Source organism: Carya illinoinensis, chromosome 3, assembly GCF_018687715.1.
Source record: "Carya illinoinensis cultivar Pawnee chromosome 3, C.illinoinensisPawnee_v1, whole genome shotgun sequence".
Lineage (NCBI taxonomy): Eukaryota > Viridiplantae > Streptophyta > Magnoliopsida > Fagales > Juglandaceae > Carya > Carya illinoinensis.
Window position 1 is genome coordinate 41505244 of NC_056754.1, and position 20311 is coordinate 41525554.

The 20311-nt window shown below is 36.8% G+C and overlaps 1 protein-coding gene across 1 annotated transcript; it reads right to left on the reverse strand.

Annotated features, from left to right (window-relative positions):
* Positions 1 to 16717: 16717 nt before the first annotated feature.
* On the reverse strand, positions 16718 to 19946 carry LOC122304255 (protein TIFY 10A-like). Its single transcript, XM_043116413.1, has 5 exons — positions 19590 to 19946; positions 18843 to 19035; positions 17458 to 17762; positions 17290 to 17347; positions 16718 to 17046 (listed from the first exon to the last, which is right to left on the reverse strand). The coding sequence occupies exons 1-5, from the start codon at positions 19741 to 19743 to the stop codon at positions 16932 to 16934; spliced, it is 825 nt and encodes a 274-aa protein (XP_042972347.1). The 5' UTR covers positions 19744 to 19946; the 3' UTR covers positions 16718 to 16931.
* Positions 19947 to 20311: the final 365 nt, after the last annotated feature.

Below are 20311 nucleotides of genomic sequence, written 5' to 3' on the forward strand. Positions count from 1 at the left end.
AAATTGTGTTCTATTAAACCTAGTTTGTAATAAATATGTTTTAAAAAGTTTTAATTCTTGACCTTTTAAGCCCAATTAGAATAAATGTAAGCCCAGTAGCTGAATAAGTTTTGGGTTCACAAGTTTTAAGTCTAAATCAAGACTTGTCAGCTCATATTTACAAGTCAAGTATAAGCCCAAGACAGCTCATATTCACCCTCTTTCGGATCGAGTTCGGACCAATTAGTCCTTTAAACTAAATTGAACCATTAGCTATAGGTCCAATTCAGTCTAAGCTAGTACAAAATGGGTCAAATATGTAAAAAGTCCAAAATCATTTTTAATGTATATTTTCGATCCATTTATATAAAAAAGACTACAATGTTTATACTTTTAAACATAAACTATTTATTTTTATTTGCACATTTTGTATTTGAAAATAGCCTAAAAATTTGAAAAATTTATCAAAAATATTCATATTCATCCATGAGAATTAACAATCATCGTAATAAAATTAAAAACAAAAAATAGAGAAATGAAATTAAAAAATACAATATCTACCAAACTCCAAATACATATGGTCATGGTGATAAGTTAGATAAAAATTTACATAATTGACTTATACAATTATTATATAAAATAATATATATATATTTAAAAACTATATATATACTTCGATTAATTTGGTCTAACCCAATTCAAAAATACCACACCTGGGCTGTGACTAGACTGAAAATCGAAAAAGCAATTATATGGACCGAACCATTCGGTTTGGTCGGGTTTTACTTACAACTTCTTAGCCATTCATTCTCGACAAAGATTTTAGATTTCTCAAATCTTGTCAACAAAGATTTTAACTATGATGCTCTCTTTTTCACATGGCAAAATACCATCAATAATAAACCTTCAAAAAATAAAGTAAAAAAAAGAAAAAAGTCTCATAAAATTAAATAGAACGTGAGTTAAATTATTATTGACATCATCATGATATATAATCCCTTACACCCTTCTAACTTTCCCATGTGCCCAACAGACTTCTCTATAATGTTAGACACAAGGATTCAACAAAACCTGTCACCTCAGCAACAAATTAAATACAAATCTTATAGACCATAGCGATAATATAGCATGTGAGATAAGGATTATCTAACATTGATATATAAAAGTAGATGGCAACAGTCCATGATAAGATTGATGGATTCAAAACTATAGTTATCTCTTGTAACTTATATCTCGTGACTTTCACAAGCATCAATACATTTCTCATGAAAATCCTTCATATGTTCAACCTATAACATGTGATCATTATATTTTCAACCTACCATGGAACAACCCAGTAGGGGCAAAAATACAGTAAGTAGACATAATTTCAAGCGTTCTTCAATCATCGATCAATCTATATTATCAACTCTTCTTATTTATGCTAAAAGCTAGGTTTTGAGTCAGTGAACAGTTTCTCCGCATCAAGGCAAGCTCTGGAGGCATAAGAAATAATATTTTGGAGATTTAAGCAAGTGTGGTGGCTCTCTTCAAGGAGCTAACGGGCTCTCCATAAACGCTATTCGCAGGTCTCCGGCCTCCAAGAATGAGCCAATATGTTTCGCATTAATTGCCAAGTAGGCCCCTAGCTCCAAGAAGTAGCATACGGGCTCCACAGCGCTGCGAATTTCGATCTCTAGGAATGAGTCAACAGACTCTGCAACTGTCAAGCCAGGCCTCAATAAGGGAATGTTAGGAAACATGATTTTTTTATTTAAAAAAGGGGTTTTGTGATCACTTACGGTTGTCTCCCCTATATAGCACTTCGCCACATTAAAAAATTATAAATAAAAAAAAATGATGAGAGGATCACCACCTTGCATTGCTAAGAGGGGAGGGACAACCATTTGTTCTAATATTTATTTCTCATTTTGTAATTTTTTTCTTTTTTTATGTAGCTAAATGCCAACTTAAACAACCATCAATCCACAGTATTATTAATTCATATTACTTATTTGACAAAAAGATATAGCGCGATGTCGAATTGGTATGTCTTACTTTTTATTTACAGTTTGTATATAATTATGTAGAAAAATAATATTATTTTAAATTTTATTTTGACTTTATTGATGATTTGATGTGTTTAAATATAATATAAAAATATTATTATATTTAAAATTGTTTATAGATTATAAATGAATTGGTGGTATATCATTATTCATGTCCAAAACCATGTCAAAAAGTAAAAGAGTATGGGTACCTATTGTTTTTAATTTCTCTTTAAATAATATATATTTTGGGTGGTACATGTTAGAAATGATAAAAGAAAAATACTAAAGTAATTCAACATCAGTCACACACAAACACAATATTTACATGGGTTGACAATGTGCATATGTCTATAGAGCTGCAAAAGATTCTTTTAAGTTGAAAGTAGAATACACATTGTGGTAGTATAGCGGCCTTATGAAATAATACTATATATATATAGTGAAATCCAAATTAGCAAATAAATCCTAATTAGTGGGTCAAGTCAGATCGATTCAGGGATTTTATCTTCTTATTCAAAGTTGTTTTGGTAAGCTGGAACATCTTCCTTCCCCCACTTCCGGTGTAGAAACAAATCGATTCCATAAACGGCGCCAACTATTAAGGTGCGTTTTGTAATCACCAAAACCGGAAAGGAAGAGAGTCAATCCTAGCCCACGATAGTGACTTAAGGTGTGTTTGTAATCACCAAGTCGATTGAAGCTCATGAGGGCAGTTAGGGGCGACGGTACGTTATCCATATGTATGTCCATTGCAATAAATAGAAAATAAATACAACAAATATAAATAGAGATGGAGACATACAAATTTACGTGGTTTAGTAAATGGCCTACGTCCACGAGTCATTTGAAGGGAAACTACAATATAAATGGGAGTATTTTACAGTCTCTCGTAACTTACTATACAAATAGGTTCAGTGACCCCTACTGCATGAAGAAAATAATAAAACTAAAGTTCCCGTCTAGATGTTGAAGAAGTTCTCACATCCAGTTGCTCAAAAGTCACCCTCTCTCAGCCGACATGATCCATTTTAATGGCCTCTATCTGTGGTAGAAGAAGAACTCGGCTTATGTCACTTCATTGTCCTCTTTTGCATCGCTGGCCCACTTTCTCTCTCTTCTCTCCCTTTTTGTAGTCACTTCTCCCTTTCTCTTTGACTTCCCCCTAACTACCCCCTCTCTATTGTCCCATGCTTGTCCCCTGACCTCCTCTCTCACTTCCTTTCTGATGAATCCCCTCATTTGGGCTAGGCCTAAGATGCCATATAAGCTAGGGATATTTTATCCCTTCTTTTTACCGCACGATTCTTAAGTTCATCTTGCTCAACAAGAAAGCATTAAGAATCTTCAAATCAAGCTACATGTTGAAAAATAAACTTCAAAAATTGGTCATTGGCCTTCCACCTACCGAAATGATGATGATCCCTAAGCACGAGGTTTGGTTTGTAGAGCTAAGCACGATTCTTAAGTTCATCTTGCTCAACAAGAAAGCATTAAGAATCTTCAAATCAAGCTACATGTTGAAAAATAAACTTCAAAAATTGGTCATTGGCCTTCCACCTACCGAAATGATGATGATCCCTAAGCACGAGGTTTGGTTTGTAGAGCTAAGCAAGAGATGACTCAACTGTGCTAAGTGTGGGCGTGGAGCTCAACTTGTAGAACTAGGTGGAAGATCACTCGACCATGTTAGGTGTGAGCGCAAAACTCGGCTTGTAGAACTAGGTAGGAGATAACTTGACTACGCAAGATTCGAGTGTGGAGCTCAGCTCGTAGAGCTAGGTGGGAGATGACTTGACCTTGCTAGGTGATGAGTGTTTGCTTGATAATAAAACGATTGGATGGTCGTGCATGTCTATTTGACGTTAACGATGAGTGTGCATTCTTGTTAGTGTTTGTTGGAATGAGTTGTTGTTTGATGTTTTCCATTTTGGCGTTAATGTTAGAGTTTGTTAGCGATCAGGGAGCCTGTCGACCCCCTAGGTTCATCTTAGGCAATTGTCAAGCCCATCGACTCATTCCTAAAGAAAACCTGCATGAGGCAGTTGTGGAACTTGGAGGCTCATTACTGGAGGTAACTTGCTACCGGCAGTTGTGGCTCTAGTGTAACACTCGGCAGTTGTACTGGCATTGCTATCTAGATGCGAGGGCTGAGCTCAGCCTTGCACCAAGCTAAAGGTTTTCTCGACTACGCTGGGTGACAAGGAGGCCCTATGTAACAGCCCGCTAGAAATTCAATTGTGAAATTTCTATTAACTTTAAGAATCTCGTGAAAACCCCATAAGTTTTCATGAATCCATTAATCGTATAGGTTTTTGTCTAACTACATAGTTAGTGTTATTATTTACTATGGTATCATAAATGTGTTTTTGATTATTGGAGATAGTTAGAAGTGTCAAAATGTATTATGGTTTGTGCCATTAGACTCGGAGGGCTATTTAAAGTCTTATGGTGCAATAACATTTTTTCATATTTTCGGACAAAACGTCTGTTCAAAACTGTAGATATTATTGGATAAAAAGAAATATCTTGAGGTAATTTTCATGAATATTATTGGGTAAAAATATTTTGAGTTGATTTTTATAGATATTATTAGATAAAAATATCTTAAGTTGATTTTTTGTAGATACTATTGGATAGAATATTATGAGATAATCTTTTATAGATATTTTGGGTAGGAGAAAACTACACTCAACTCTCAACTCCAGCCTCATCTCTTCCATATCTCATCCATAATTATCTCCAGCCACCTCTCCCCACGAAATTATCTTCATTTACATTTTCCATTGAAAGAATATCAAACACTCTCTCTCGGACAGCTTTTAGGAGGTATTTTGCAAGCCAATTTCGAAGCTGTTGTAAGTATTTTATCATAAAGTCTCCTTCATATAAGTTGTTCCTTTTTTAGTCTAGTTTACATGGATATCTTATTTTCCCCATTTGAAGATCATTTGGTCAGTCAAATATTGTATAAACTATAGAAAGGTCATTCTGGGAGGTAAACTGGAGAATATGTTATAGTTTGGAGTTTTTGACCAAGCTAATGGATAGATATTGGTCCGAAATTTTTATGGAGTATTGTTAACATGTATATATGACTATTGGTTGAGGATTTTTGCATGATTAAAGGTTTTGATGAAAGATTTTCTTAGATTTAGAAACTTAGAAACTGGAAGAGGAAAAACAGTTTCTGTTTTGAGAAAGTTTAACTCTTTGGTGGTCTAAACCTATTCTAATGACTTTGATAATTTTATTGGAGGATCCTAAACATCTTATATACATGTTATATTATTATTTTGAAGATATTTGATGTTAATTTCAAAGATATGAAATTTTATGCAAAGAGATATTCAGATAAGCCAAAGTGTGGATATTCTTGGCTAAATTTATGTTTTGATTAATTTCTAACCATGTGATCTTGAATTAAAAGCTTGTATATGTTTTAGGACATCTTTTTAAACCATGTAATGGTTTGGTTTGAAGATCATATATTTATAAGTCATAGATCAAGAGATTTATCAAAACTAGTTGAGGAAAAAGTTTTTGTTTTTGGACTAAGTGTAAAACCAAAAAACTCCAAATGTTATTTTGTGATTTTGGTGACTTTAGTTTGATGATTTAAAGCATGGTTGATGTTAGGATGATATTATGAATATGTTAGAAGTAAGATTTAATTTTTGAAATTCTTGGAGATGTTTTGATTTAAGGTCAAAACTTGTGATTCAAGTGCTTGGATCTTTTTACAAAAAAGTTTGGTTTTGATTATTAGCTTTTTCTAAATGGATGTTTTAAGTATGGTTTTGAACTTAGGATTGGAAGATGTTTGTTGCAAAATTTTGGTTTAAGCATGAGTTTTGAAGTTGGAAGGAATTGCAACAAAAATAAAGGGAAATGGCCTATGGATGTTTCAACCATAGTGTGTTCTTCATAGTTGTGTTTTGTTTTAAATTTTTCTGAGTTGATATTTAAGTTTAGGACAAAATTTACATGAGGAATGTAAATTTTAGAAACTTTTAGAGTTAATATGCAAAATCCTTAAGTTATGGGTAAAACGGTCATTTTTCCACATGTAGAGAGTAAAATGAAAATTTTACTCTTTAAGTTAGTATTTTCCATATTTCAAATATTTAGTGATTTAGTTCTAACTTTTAGAATCACTAATTACAGTTCCTCGTGGTCGTACTTGAAGTTTTATAAGAAACGCGGAGATCGAGGTAAGTTAGCTTTTAACTTACTAGCAGTCTACTGTGTATGTGCGCTAAGTAAAGGAACTACAATGTATGTATGTATGTTATCATATATGTCATGCCATGCCAAGTTATCACGTAATTGTCTATTATACAGAATTTATTCTGTCATCAATTTTTATTTGTTACATAATATATTCTGTCATGTATTACTGTACATTACAAGTATGTCATGTTAAATATGTTGTCTATTATATATTATGCCATGTTACGAAATGTTTCTATCTCAAGTTGGTCATGTATTTTAAGTTATGTTCAAATCACGTTATGTTACGTCAGGGCTCCAGTCATTTCGTTTTCCAGTCACGTTTCATCTTGAATACATTCAGTTTGTGTAGAATACATGGGGCCACAACAACTATGGACTATGTATTTACACGTAGAATACATGGGGCCACAACAACTGTAGAGTATGTATTTTTCATGTTAAGTCAAATTTGTGTAGAATACATGGAGCCACAACAACTGTGGAGTATGTATTTACACGTAGAATACATAGGGCCACAACAACTGTGGAGTATGTATTTTTCATGTTTAGTCAAGTTTGTGTAGAATACATAGGGCCACAACAACTGTGGAGTATGTATTTACACGTAAAATACATGGGGCCACAACAACTATGGAGTATGTATTTTTCATGTTAAGTCAAGTTTGTGTAGAATACATGGGGCCACAACAACTGTGGAGTATGTATTTACACGTAGAATACATGGGGCCACAACAACTGTAGAGTATGTATTTTTCATGTTAAGTCAAGTTTCAGATCAAGTTCATGTCAAGTCAAGTTCAGTTCATGTTTCAATTTAAGTTATGTCAATTATGCTATGTTGTACGCCAAGTTATGCTTTAATTACTTATGAATTTGATTATGCATTTATGCTTTTACTGTCATGCATGCATCATTAGCTTGTGTAGAAGTTTTTTGTTAACTTACTGAGATTTGTAATCAAATCTCACTTTGGTAGTCCCAACTACCATTCCCCCCGAATGGTAGATCTTGTTACAGGACCTGAAGGATGATCAGGAGCTGATCAACTAAACACAGTTGACTAAGCGATGGTGCGACGTCAATGTTAATATAGTAGTTAACATAAATTACTACTTGTACAATGGAGTTGCATCTTTAGTATTTTTTGGATCATAACCATTTTGGACTAGTGTTGTGATCTACTCAATGGGTCTTTATGTATGAAGTATGTTTTAAGCATTTGGGATATTTTCAATTTGGTGCATATTATTGCTAAAGAAAAAAATTATCCGCTGCGAATATTACATAATGTTAGATGCATGTTAGGAACATTGCATCTTATATGTCATGAACGGGGGCAGGTAACCTTGTGTTGCATGTCTCGACGCTTCAAATGTCCGTTCGATTCCAAACGGAATTTGGGGGCGTCACACCCTAGGACACTTGGCACAAGTATTCTCTCCTATGATCGTCAGGGTGCAAGCGCAGAGCATTGGCTTATGGCAAGAAGGAAGTGGGACACTTGGAAAAGGTATTCCCTTCATTGATTTCCTGGTAAGAGCATGGAGCATCGGCTTATGGCAATGGGGGAGTGGGACACTTGGGAGAGGTGTTCCCTCCGTTGATTTCCAGGTGCACGAAGCATCAAGTTTGACGGAAGATGGACTCGACCAAGTTGAGGCGGGGAGGGACTGAGACACTTGAAAGGGGTGTTTCCTCCGTTGATTGCTAGGTGCAAGCACAGAGCATTGAATTATGGTAAGGAGGAAGTGGGAAACATGGGAGAGATGTTCTCCCATTGATTTCTAAGCATAAGCACAGAGTATCACCTTTGATAGGAGATGGACTAAGATACTTGGGAAAAGTATTCCTTCCATTGATTGCCAGGTGCAAGCACAAAGCATCGACTTATGACAGGGAGGGAATGTAACACTTGGGAGAGGTATTCCCTCCGTTGATTGCTAGGTGCGAGCACAGAGCATCGACTTTGGTAGGAGATGGGGACTAGACCACATTGAAGTAAGGAGGGATAGGGACACTTAGGAAAGGTGTTCCCTCCTTTAATCTCTGGGTGCAAGTGCAAAGCATCCACTTAAGACAGGTAGGGAGTGAGATACTTTGGAGAAGTGTTCCCTCCATTGATTTCTGGATGCAACAAAAGACAGAGCTCGACCATGCTGTTGCAATGAGAGATGGAGCTCGATCATTCTACTCCTTTGGGAGATAGAGCTCAATCGTGATGCTATAGTGGAAAACAAAGCTTGAAACGCTGCTACATCGAGAGTCAAAGTTGAACCTATAAGGTGTGTGGGAGACGGATCTCCACCACGTTGCTATGACTAGAGACAGAGCTCAACTGCACTAGTGTGTCGTGAGACAGAGCTCAACCAACCAGGTGAGGTAGGAGACGAAGCTCAGCCACACTACTACAAAGGGAGATAGAGCTCGACTGCATAAGGGATTTTTCACAAAAAGCCAAATGGGTCAACGAAGATATTCCAAATTATAATTTTGGAATGTGCAAACCTAAGCCACTTCGCTTGAGTGTGATGAGATGTTAAGGAACCACAGATGGTGGCACCGTGGTGTGCACAAACCATGGTAGCTAACACACGGCATGCACAGACCTATGGTGTTCCCTCCATTGATTGCTAGGTGGGAGCACAAAGTATTGACTTTTGGCAAGGAGGGAGTGGACACTTTAGAGAGGTGTTCCCTCCATTGATTGCCCAGTGCATGCGCAAACCATGGATTTATGACAGGGAGGGAGTCTAACAGTTGGGAAAGGTGTTCCCCTCCGTTTATTATTGGGTGTGAGCGTATAGCATCGACTTTAACGAGATATGGACTCAACCACTTTGATGCAAGGAGGGACTAGGACACTTGGGGGTGGTGTTCCCTCCATTGATCACCATGTGCGAGCGTGAAGAATCGACTTGTGGCAGAGAGGGAGTGGGACACTTGGGAAATATGTTCCCTCCATTGATTGCTAGGTGTAAGTGTGGAGCATAAACTTTGGTGAGAGATCAACTTGACCGTGTTGAGACAAGAAAGGACTTGGACACTTGGGGGAGATGTTCCCTCAGTTGATCGTCGGGTTCAGAGAGCATAGCATCAACTTATGGCAGGGAGGGCGTGGGACACTTGAGAGAGGTGTTCCCTCCATTGATTGTGTAAGCACCCAACCCAATAATTCTAAAGTTGGAATATTGATAATTTTTATTGGGTCTAAATTATATTTGATGGGCTATGTTGGATAAGCCAACGAGCGATAAAGTATTGAGATTGATTAGGAGTTTTAATTAGACTTAATAATTAGGTTAAATCATATCTATTAGTTATTGAACGAGTTAGAGTCTTTTTATAATTTAAAGATCGACTATTAGAAATTTATTTCAATTTAAAGTATTACTGATTGAAGTACCCTTAGCAGTCTTAGTCACTACCAATTATACATTGAATGATCTACTAGAACATGTTTTTAAATTCAAACTCTTTTTTTTAATGATCGCAACTAAGTCCAACTCGAACTCGAACTCGTCGGCACCCTCTCCCAAATGTCTCTATAAATATCTTCATTCCATGTGTTATTTAGAAAAAAAAAAAATCATAAACCTCTGTAAGTTTAGCGGCCGAACCCAAAATACCTAGTCCAACACCATAAGTGTCCCACGTTCACCACATCAATAACCGACTGCTTCATTCCTCTAATAACATCTCTCACGTTTTCTCTCTCATTTTATTTCACGTGATTAATCTCATACTGAAAATATTGGATTAACGCTACGAGATAAGTAGATTGATCATAAATTTCAATTAGCTTAAGTAAGTTAGTTATATATATTATTATAAAAGCCAATTCTTTGGAAGTTTATGTTTACGTATCACCCATGTCATGATATTTGCAAACACGTTATTTATCTTGTTTCATTTTACATATTATAGTTATGTATGTATGATACATCTTACGTTGCATAAGACACATAAGCTTTCATAAAATTAAGTGTAAGATAAATTTAGAATAGTTAATCAAGTGGTCATTTAAATGCATAGTACCAATGTGATTTATGGGTAGACGTGTAAGCCACGGACGTAAGTATAGTCCGTTATAGTATACTAGAATACTATTAGTGGCTCCCCTTGCACCGCAAGTAGGGGTGGCAATATGTCACACGATCCGTTAACCCAACACGAACACGACACGATAATAACGGGTTAGGGTTTTGCCTTAATGGGTTTGGGTCAAAACGGGTTGACTCGTTAAGACACGATTGCTTAACGGGTTGATAACGGGTTAACCTGTTTTGACCCGTTATGACACGTTAAGAAAGTTAAAGTTACAATTATACTCTTATATCTAAAAATAAAATTGTTAGAATTTCAATTTCGATATTTTTATTATTTAGATTGTAGTTTTGGACTTATAATTAGTTTTATAATTTTTATAGATATTGTAATTTTAACATTTATATAAAATTATGCTAAATTTAATCAGGTTAAAAATGTTAATTTCAGGCCTATTCAACTCATTTATATAAATAGTTTAAAATGAATTGTATTGTGTCGTATTAACCTATTTCGTAATATTTTCTTAATTTATTTGTTTACTTATAAAAAAAACATATTTCGTAATATTTATTAATGGGTCAAAACGAGTTGACACGACACGACCCGTTATGTTAATGGGTCGTGTTAGGATTTGAGATTTTGACACGATAAGTTTAACGGGTCGAGTTAGGGTTGACCTATATGACCCGTTAACACGATTTGACACGACACGAACACGACCCGTTAACACGATTTGACACCCCTAACTGCAAGATGTGGGGCTGGTATACAAATTTGCACACATGGTTAAGTGTGTGGACTAGTACGATAAATCTTATAAGTATGTTTACGTTATGATGAATTTCTTACTGAGTCATTGACTCATTTTAGTTTGTTTTAATATTTTTAAATCACTTCAAGTCAGAATATTTATAAAGGTAGAACTGCAAGACTAGACTTAGTCTAGGAATGTGTGACAGTGGCTTAAATCATATACAGAGATTTTAACTTATGATTTTTATGATATGGATTTTGAAAAATTTTAATAAATGCTTCTGTGCACTCTCATTATGATTTCAGTATTTTAATACAAAACGATGCTATTTATTATAAGTACTCTTTGTGCTTGGTGCTTCCTTTATAAAAAATATATATATATTTTTAAGTTAAGTTCAGTAATAGCACTCTGGTTTCGCCAAGAATTTTTAAAAGTAATTTTATTCTTAAACCTGGGGAGCGGGGTGTTACAGATTGTTAATGCAAAGGCAGCGTATCGACTTTGGCTAGAGATGGATTTGATTGCGTTGAGGCAAGGTGTTACGGGATATTTGGGAGAAGTGTTCCCCTCATTGATTGCTGAGTGTGAGTGTGGACTATAGACTTATGGCAATGAGGGAATGGGACACTTGGGAGAGATGTTCAACCTGTTGATAATCCAAACTAAAATTTTAAGATATGCAAACATGAGCTACTTCACTTGGAGTGTGGTGAGATGCTAAGGAACTTTGTATGGTGGCACCGTGATGTGCACAGACTGTGGCGGGTAACACACTGTGGGCAAGTACTCGTTGTGGGTAAATAACATGCTATGGCTAAGGTGTTTCATGTCGTGGCGAGGAAGCACACTGGCAGCAAGCCCATGATTATAAGGAAGCCTATGAAGGGTGAGCAGTTCTTAGCTTGCCATGAGAGTGGCGAGATGCAATCCGATGTGACCTACTAAGCATGTTGCTTGGGCCATGCAATGTATAGCGGAGCACGAACTTGCTCCTCGTGAGCACTAGGTGTATGGAAGTTCAACTTGTCACACACTACCGTCATGTAAGTGTGAGAGTCGTTGTCTTGGAGTATTGTTGGGGATGGGATCACCGCACGAGGATGCCCCGCTTGGGGTGGCGATGGAATCCACTGCTTGCCCTCTGTGATGATGATGCCAATTGGGTAGGCAAGGGGATGTGGTCGATGAATTGTGGCCAAGAAGGATGGCAAAGAGTTTCCTTTTAGGGGTTGAGGACCTTCTATGGCCAAGCAACTATCATTTCCCGTCATAGGACTGGGCAAGGACCTACTGGGCCGAGGAGGCACCATATCGCGACAAAGGAGCTTCATGTGGCAAGCAGGTTTAGTGGGTCGTGGCGAGGTGGTTACACCACCCCACCAACCCATGAATGCCACAAGCAAAGGCTCCAATGGGTGCACAACGAAGTGGACCCACTACACTTCTCGTGCACAATGTGCATGTCACCCTTGTCGGGGCCACCTCTACTACGATAAAGGTCATCATGTCAGAACCCCAAGAAAAGTAGACTCCATGCATCGACGCTGCCCTTAACAGGCCATGACATGCCCTTGACACTCAGCAGCGAGGCTAGTGGCATGCCTCAACAGGCATGCCATCCAACGTACAGTTCCAGCACGTGCCTTGCAGGCAAAGCTAATGGCACATCCACCAGGCATGCCATCCAGCGCACTGCTCCAACTCGTGCTATGCAGCACCAACGCCCAGGCCACCCACCTGGGCCATGTGGAGTCAATGCCTAGGCCACCTGCCTGGGCCATGCAACATCAGCGCACGGCACCATGCCGTGCCAAGCAGTAGGCCAATGCATGGCACCATGCCATGCATGTCCGTAGGCCATGCACTACACCATACTATACCCACCAGAAACCATGAGCCAAACCAATCTAGTTGTGGGCCATGATTCACATTAGGCCATCCATGGGCCATTGCATGCCACGACCACTATGGTCTATGAAAGTTTATTTTACTGTTTTCATTTATTTTTAAATATTTTTTTCTTTAGTTATTTTCTAATGGATTTTTTGGGAATTTTCACTTTGTAATTTTTATAAATAGGACCCCTAGTAATTTCTTTTACATCTTTTGAGAATTTTCCTAGAGGATAGCTACTTTGTTCTTGTTCTTAGTTGCAATGCTTATGCACTTGGACTACTTGGGTGCAACCTGTGAACCTCAATGAGAGGATCACTACCTTGCAATATATGAATTAGGTGTGATTCATTTTAGTTAATATATGAGATGTTTCCTTTCAACATTGTGCAATTTGTGAATTGATGTTGAGTTGAGTTTTATGTTCTTGCTTGTTCATGCGTGTTCATCAATTTTCTTTGGTGTTCATATATTTTCTTGCAAAATCTCATCTCCCAAATACCATACACGCCCACCATGTTGCCAAACCCTACCTTCCATATTTGGATCACCATAAGTCAAGCCATATTCCAATTCCCCAATAACCCTAGCCGAATTCACCCACTTTCCATATAAAGATTCCTAAACTTTAGGAATCCTAATTGCCTTCCATTACTTACCATATTCCCTTTTGCCAACCGGTCATACCCTCTATAGACAATTCCTTAATTCCAAGAACATTCTAGAATTACTCATCCATCAATCAAATCACCCTCATCTTGCCATAGCCAAAACCCATCATCTCCTTAATTGTTTCCTACAATTTAGGAAACGCCCTTCCATCCAAACCTTAGCCTCAATCTTTCATCCAAACCCTAGTTGTACCACAAGTAGCGCCAACTCCAAGAACTCTCATTCTAGTCGTGCCTCTTACTCAATTCCTTGAGTTCATCATTTAGATTACCCTTTTACATCACCATCATATACGATTCCATCACTAAACACCCAAACCTCTATTAACCTAGGGACTCATCATTGATACGATTTGATCAAGACCAAGCAAGAGGGCTAGCATCTTTGGTCATCACAAGGAGAACCAAGGCGAGAGGGCTTAATGTTTATGGACTAGACTGAGGTCCCTGACACATCGGCGGTTGACACGGTGACTGTCGACATCCTTGTTAGGGTCACGGTCGGTCGCCATGAGCCTCTTGGGTGCAAATTACATGCACGACTTCCATGGCTACCTCGACATGCACAGTCGTAGTGGTTGGGGACCACTGCGGCGGAGACAAATGATGTCAATGGTCCACGGTTGGTGGGCGAGGGGGCTCCAACGGCGTGCATGTTGCATGCACGTGGTTGTTGAGTAGGCGCTGCCTCTATGGTTTAGGACCACTTCAACTGCAACAGAAGTTACCCTCAGTCCACGTGATGGCTGCCAATGTCTGTGCTTGGCCCACAAAGGTTGGACGATGTCTCCCTGGGTGCACGTCATCGTACAACCATACTGCACCGTGCATGGCACTATGCACAGTCGGGATGCTCTCGTTTGCATTGTGCACTTTAAGTGCATAGTGCATGCCCGACCTCTACCCACACATTGTGCACTGTGTAAAGTGTATAGTACATGGTTGGGCTTTGGATTCTCACCCCTTAGTTTTCCAACAACAATATTAATGAAAATAAGAAACTAAAAGTTGAGAACACTTAACTATGAGGGATTTTATCTACTCATTTAAAGGTGTTTTGGTAAGTTGGAACGTCATCCTTCCTCCATTTCTGGTGTAGAAGATAAATCGATCCCATAGACAGGGCCACTAGGCCTAAAAGGGAGAGAGTCAATCCCAGTCCACGGTGGTGACTCAGGCCTTGGTCAATATCATTTGAAGCTCATGAGGGTGTTTTGTGATGACAGTACGATGTTTATACGTATGTCCATTGCAGTAAAAAGAAAATAAATATAACAAATATAAATAGATAGATAAACAGATTTAAGTGGTTCAGCATATAGACTACGTCCATAGGTCATTTGGATGTCAAGTCCACTATAAATAGAAGTATTTTATAGTCTTTCACAATCTCTCATATCCAGTTGCTCAAAAGCCCAGTTCTCTCAACTCATACGATTCATTTTATTGGCCTCCAACTTTCCTCTAACTTCCCTTGTCTCGTCCTTGTTTTCTTATCCTTCTCTCTCACTTTCTTTTTGACGAATCCCTTCCATTAATCTAAGCCTAAGATGTCATGTGGGCTATCAAAATTTTATTACTTTCATTTATATATAATTACTGTGGGTGTTTAATTTTTTAACAATCTAAACAGTAAAAAATTGGGTAATTTACCGTGTCAATCTTATCGAAAAACTTTGATATTACACTTTTATCTTGGTTTATGTGCCATAAGCACGAATGAAATGGAAACCAACTGAATTGGCCGCATACAGACCTAACACAACGTTTTTGATGAAAAAAAGGGCTTCTTAAACCCCTAGCAATTTTCCCGAGAATCAAACTAAAACTCAACGAAATTATGCCCTAGACCACAAGACCTAATAATAGGACTTGGTTCCCTGTATTAATGGGCAAGTATGGATTCATCACATAGCTTAGAAATAAAAACCTAATTCATTTTTAATTTCTTGTGATCGTAAAGTGGGTAACCAAAACAAGAGAGAGACAAAAAAATAATAGGTCAAAGGAGGACCGTCTCGCCACCTACAAAATAGCAGCATGTGACATCGACACGCACGACCCGATTAAAAATCAACAAATAAAACCAAAACCACTTTGGCTCCTTTGTTGGATTCCTCCTTTTGAAATCAAATGCACTGCATACTGTTTAGGCTTTTTAATACTGAGAAATAATTGCCTACAAAAAGTATAAAAAATTATTTTTTATTAACAAAACCTACTTTTTTTTACAATATGAAACTTATCTAATTGATATTTATACCTAACATTACTCTTTTATATATTAACAACGTGTTGTTCACATAATTATAGAATCAATACTTTGAGTTTTTATGTTTTTGCAATTTAAAGTCTCAATTTAACTTTTACAAAATTGATACATAAACTTAAAAGAAACTCGTAATTATGTTATTCCGTCAATTTTTCCTTAGAAAACTAGTGAAAGGCATATGTCAATTTTTTATTGGCTGATGTGTGACATCTAGACCCACGTTAGCCAAACGAACGCCAACCTATGGTATGCTGATGCCACATGTTAATCATGCCAGTAATTTTCTAATGGCAAATTAACTGATATATCTAATTACGAGATTCTTAAAACGCTGGAGGCTACCGACACAAAATCAATTAGCAGGAGCCACCCATAATAAAAATGTACATGGTCTATCATTTCTCCATCGCCTGTCACTTTATGGGGTTGACTATTCACCAGTGGTGCTCTCATTGCGGGTCCGAAAATGGAGCCATTTCAATCATCAAGTTGCATTCCAGCCGAATTATTTGACTTGTTAGGAACATTTTGGATTGAGATTCAGAGAAAGAAAGTTTAGGGTAATGATAGCTTTGTGATGACATTTGGAAGGGCTTTGTGATGACATTTGGAAGGAGCGATATCATATTCTGAAAGGTACATAAAAGCACCATATTCACACTGAATATAGGATGTTTTAACTTACCGTCCATTTCATTTCAGGCACAACTTCTGTGAGTGAGTAAATATGGCATATGATAAGCAAGATGGAATGTGACAAAGTTTAAAATTAAGTATTTTCTTATAAATTACATTTGTTTTAAAAAAAAAAAAATTGTTACATCCACCCAAATCATAAATAAATCAGTTTCATTCATTCAAAATTATCATTAACCGAGATGATCATATCAAACATAATTACAGCAATAGTTTCATCAAAAGTTAGGTCTAACAGAGAGACAAAAGTGGAAGCTAAAATAAATAGTATAAGCAGGCACAAAACCCACCAAAAATAAAGAACATCAGGTTCAAATTATAATATAATTTTCCTAAAACTGAGTATGATATGACTACTTTGGTGACTGAGCAGCCAACCCGAGCCATGGCTTGTTATCCGCTGGATTGGTGGAGGCTGCTGCTGCTGCCGCCGCGTTGCCTGTTTGGTATGGTGCTCTTGCTGTGACCCTGAAAAAATTGCCATAAAGAGAATAACCAGAGATCAATCATTGAACCACAATATACTGACACTGTTATTCAGCTTTCTAAAATAAGTATAGCAGCAGATGGCACTGAAAAAATGGGAGGAAAAATAAAAGGATTGATAAAAGCAACCCCTATCACCAAGATCACTGGTGAACCAGTTCTTTGATACATCTACAGCTAAATTTTGTGACATGTTGAACAAGCAATTTTTCTAAACATGCATACCTATCTTTTCTCTTCTCCAAGAACCGGTGGAGGGAAGCTCTCCTTGCAATTGGTAACTCTGCCATTTTGGAGAAGATTTTAATCAGAAACATATCCAGAATAACGATCTGAACATTCCATATTTTGTACCAGAAACATTCCATAGTCAAAATCACAAGAAATAATTACCACAAGCAAGGGGTTGAGCTGGTGGTTGAATTTGCTCGTGAATTGTTTTGTTTCCCAAGTTTGGAGGAACAACACTGGAGCTATTAGCAATCGAACTGCCAGAATCAACTGAGTTCCTGGCCAATTTAGAAGCAACAAGGGCATGTTGGTTGTTGGTGTTGCTCTGGGAGCTTCCCTTGCTTGCTAAAAGCATGACTTCCTTGGCCTTCTCAGCTGGAAAATCGTTAAACACAACTACTTGCCCAGCATAAAATATTGTCATTTGGGCTTTTTCAGGCTCTGCTGTGGCAGACTTGTTTCCCATGCTGCATGATGAACACGTTTCAATAAGATAACCAGAACAAATAATTATCTCCTTGCATAAACACTGTTAAGACAAAATATAAATAATTAAATCTATTACTTCTTATCGGCTTAAACTTTTAAGACAAATGGTAATTTTACATCATAGATTCTTATTCGAACATTGGTTCTATCCTCCATCCTATTTAATTAAGGAGTTGTTTGGATTGAAAGAGTCACTCATCTTATTTCATTTCATCTCATTATTATAATTTTTCCAAAGTCTCATACAAAATATAATAAACAATTTAACTTTTCTAAATTTCAAAATAAAAATAATATTTTAATAATATTTTATTCAATTTTCAACTTTTATCTCATCTCAACTCATTATTCAAACCTCCCCTAATGGATTGTTTGCGAATAGAAATGATTTCATATCATCTCATTTTTTTCCCATAATGAGTCAAACACACACACTTTTCAATTTTAAATCTAGAACCTTTTAATCTATTCAACCTTTTTATCTATTCAACCTGATCATTACAACTTTATCAAACTACCAAACAAAATATAAAAAATAATTTAATTTTTTCAAATCCAATAACAAAATTAGTATTAAAAAATTATATTCTTATAATATTTTTATTTAATTTTTTATCTCTAATTTCTCAAAACTTAATAAAATATTTTAATTCAAACTATTTTATTACTATTTACAAATCATTTTACTATCTAAAAAATCTCCTAAATATTAGTGTGCTCAGCATACATATTGAGAGAAAGTTTAACGCACACGTAAAGGAGTATTAAGACAAAATAAAAATAATTAAATCTATTTTTTATTAGTTTAAAAACAACTGTGGTGACGGACATAATTTAAAAATTCTTCCTTTGAATTAACAAAATATTTATGCTAAAACTTCATCTTCCCTCCCGTATTAATCGAAAATCATTAATTAGTTCATTTACTGCTTAATCAAGAACTATAGAAAATCTTTATAATCTTTATCCAATTTCAACGAGACATTAAATATGGGTATTCAGGAAGACTCTTTTTTTTTCCCCCTCTTTTATGGCATGAGCATAGTTACTGAGCTCACCTAGAGTCAGCGGCAATCTTTGAGGCCTCTTCCTTAGGTAAGGAGGCAGCAAACCCAACTGGTTGAGGGAACAAATCCCTGGGTTGAGGGTTCCGACTTGCAGCCACGTTTTGGGTAGAAACATCACTCAATTTCTCGTTGATCGGAAACAAATTCATCGTTGGTGCTGTCTGACGGTACATCTCAGCTGTTCCTGTTACAATCCTCTACATCATTTTCCAAACCTCAAAGGGAGAAAAAGATTAAAAAAAAAAAAATTAAGAAGAGTTTTTATTTTCTAGAGCCCAAGACCAAGTCTCTTACTAAAAGAAGAAGAGAAATAATCTCAACAGAACGTACCACGGAAATTTCAACACCCAAAAAACAGGGACAAGAGCCCTTCATTGTACTTTTTTTCAAACAAATAAAAAAAATAAATTCAAAAGTCAGATTTTGAGTGTTATGAGGAGAGAATCAAGGCATGTTCCATCCGTATTGAACAATTAAACGGAACATTGATGTTTTTCCATCTTTTTTGGATTTGGAATTAGACAGTCAAAAACTCAAAGAAACAAAAAAAGAAAACCTTACACAGATCTAAGCTCTGGGTTTTCTTAGTTCAACCATCGACTAGACACGACAAAAGACCAAAACCTCCGGAAAACACAGCTTAAGATTGGAATATATATATATATATATATCTGCAACTGACAAATGGAAACACCCAGGGAAAAGAGAGAAGGAAAGAAGAAAAAGAGCAAAGCGCACCGTTTCCTTCGATGTTGCATATCATCCCGAGGCTGAGATCGCCGAATGACCCCTTCTCCTTCAGGTACTGACTCAGAAGGCTACACGTATGAGAGAAGCTCGGCCTCTCTTGCCTCTGCCCGTTAAGTTCAAAAAACTCAGGCGAGTTGGACATCTTTCCCGGCCAAAATAAGAAACAAACAAGAAGTTTTAAAAAAACCAAACGCTTCAGAAATGCTAAAGTACGCTGGAGCTTCAGACTTTCAGAGAATTATATCTAACGAAATCGAAGTCCTCGATGTGTGTGCGCTCAGAGATTGAGAAAGGAGAAGAGAGAGAAACTATATGAGCTTTTGTCGACACCTCCATAGTCGGCAATCTTCTCCGTGACCCTTTTATCTGTACAAAAATAATTAATAATTTTTTTTAATAATAATAATTATTATTATTATTCGGGTAATATGTGGTTGGTTTAATTGGGCCCCTTCACTTCCCGTGTTAAAAGGCACGAGGAATATATGGGTGTTTGTTTTCGTTTTTTTACAGGTTGTTCTTCTTCGTCCTCTCACCTCCTGCCTTCGGTCGCTTTAACTTTTATTATTATTATTATTATTTTATTTTAATGTTTATTAATTCAAACACGTGTTCTTTCCATCAGAAATGAGAAAACGGCATATGGCATGCCTGGCAACTTGCTTGATTGCTTTACCATCTTTGTTTCTTTGTTTGGGTCGACGGCTCGA

Excerpts from the sequence above, each read along its gene's own strand:
- LOC122304255 (XM_043116413.1), bottom strand. The coding sequence starts at position 19,743 with ATGTCCAACTCGCCTGAGTTTTTTGAACTTAACGGGCAGAGGCAAGAG. Across the intron at positions 19,036-19,589 it reads ATGCAACATCGAAGGAAACG|GAACAGCTGAGATGTACCGT; the intron begins GTGCGCTTTGCT and ends GGATTGTAACAG. Across the intron at positions 17,348-17,457 it reads AGCTCAACCCCTTGCTTGTG|AGTTACCAATTGCAAGGAGA; the intron begins GTAATTATTTCT and ends CCAAAATGGCAG.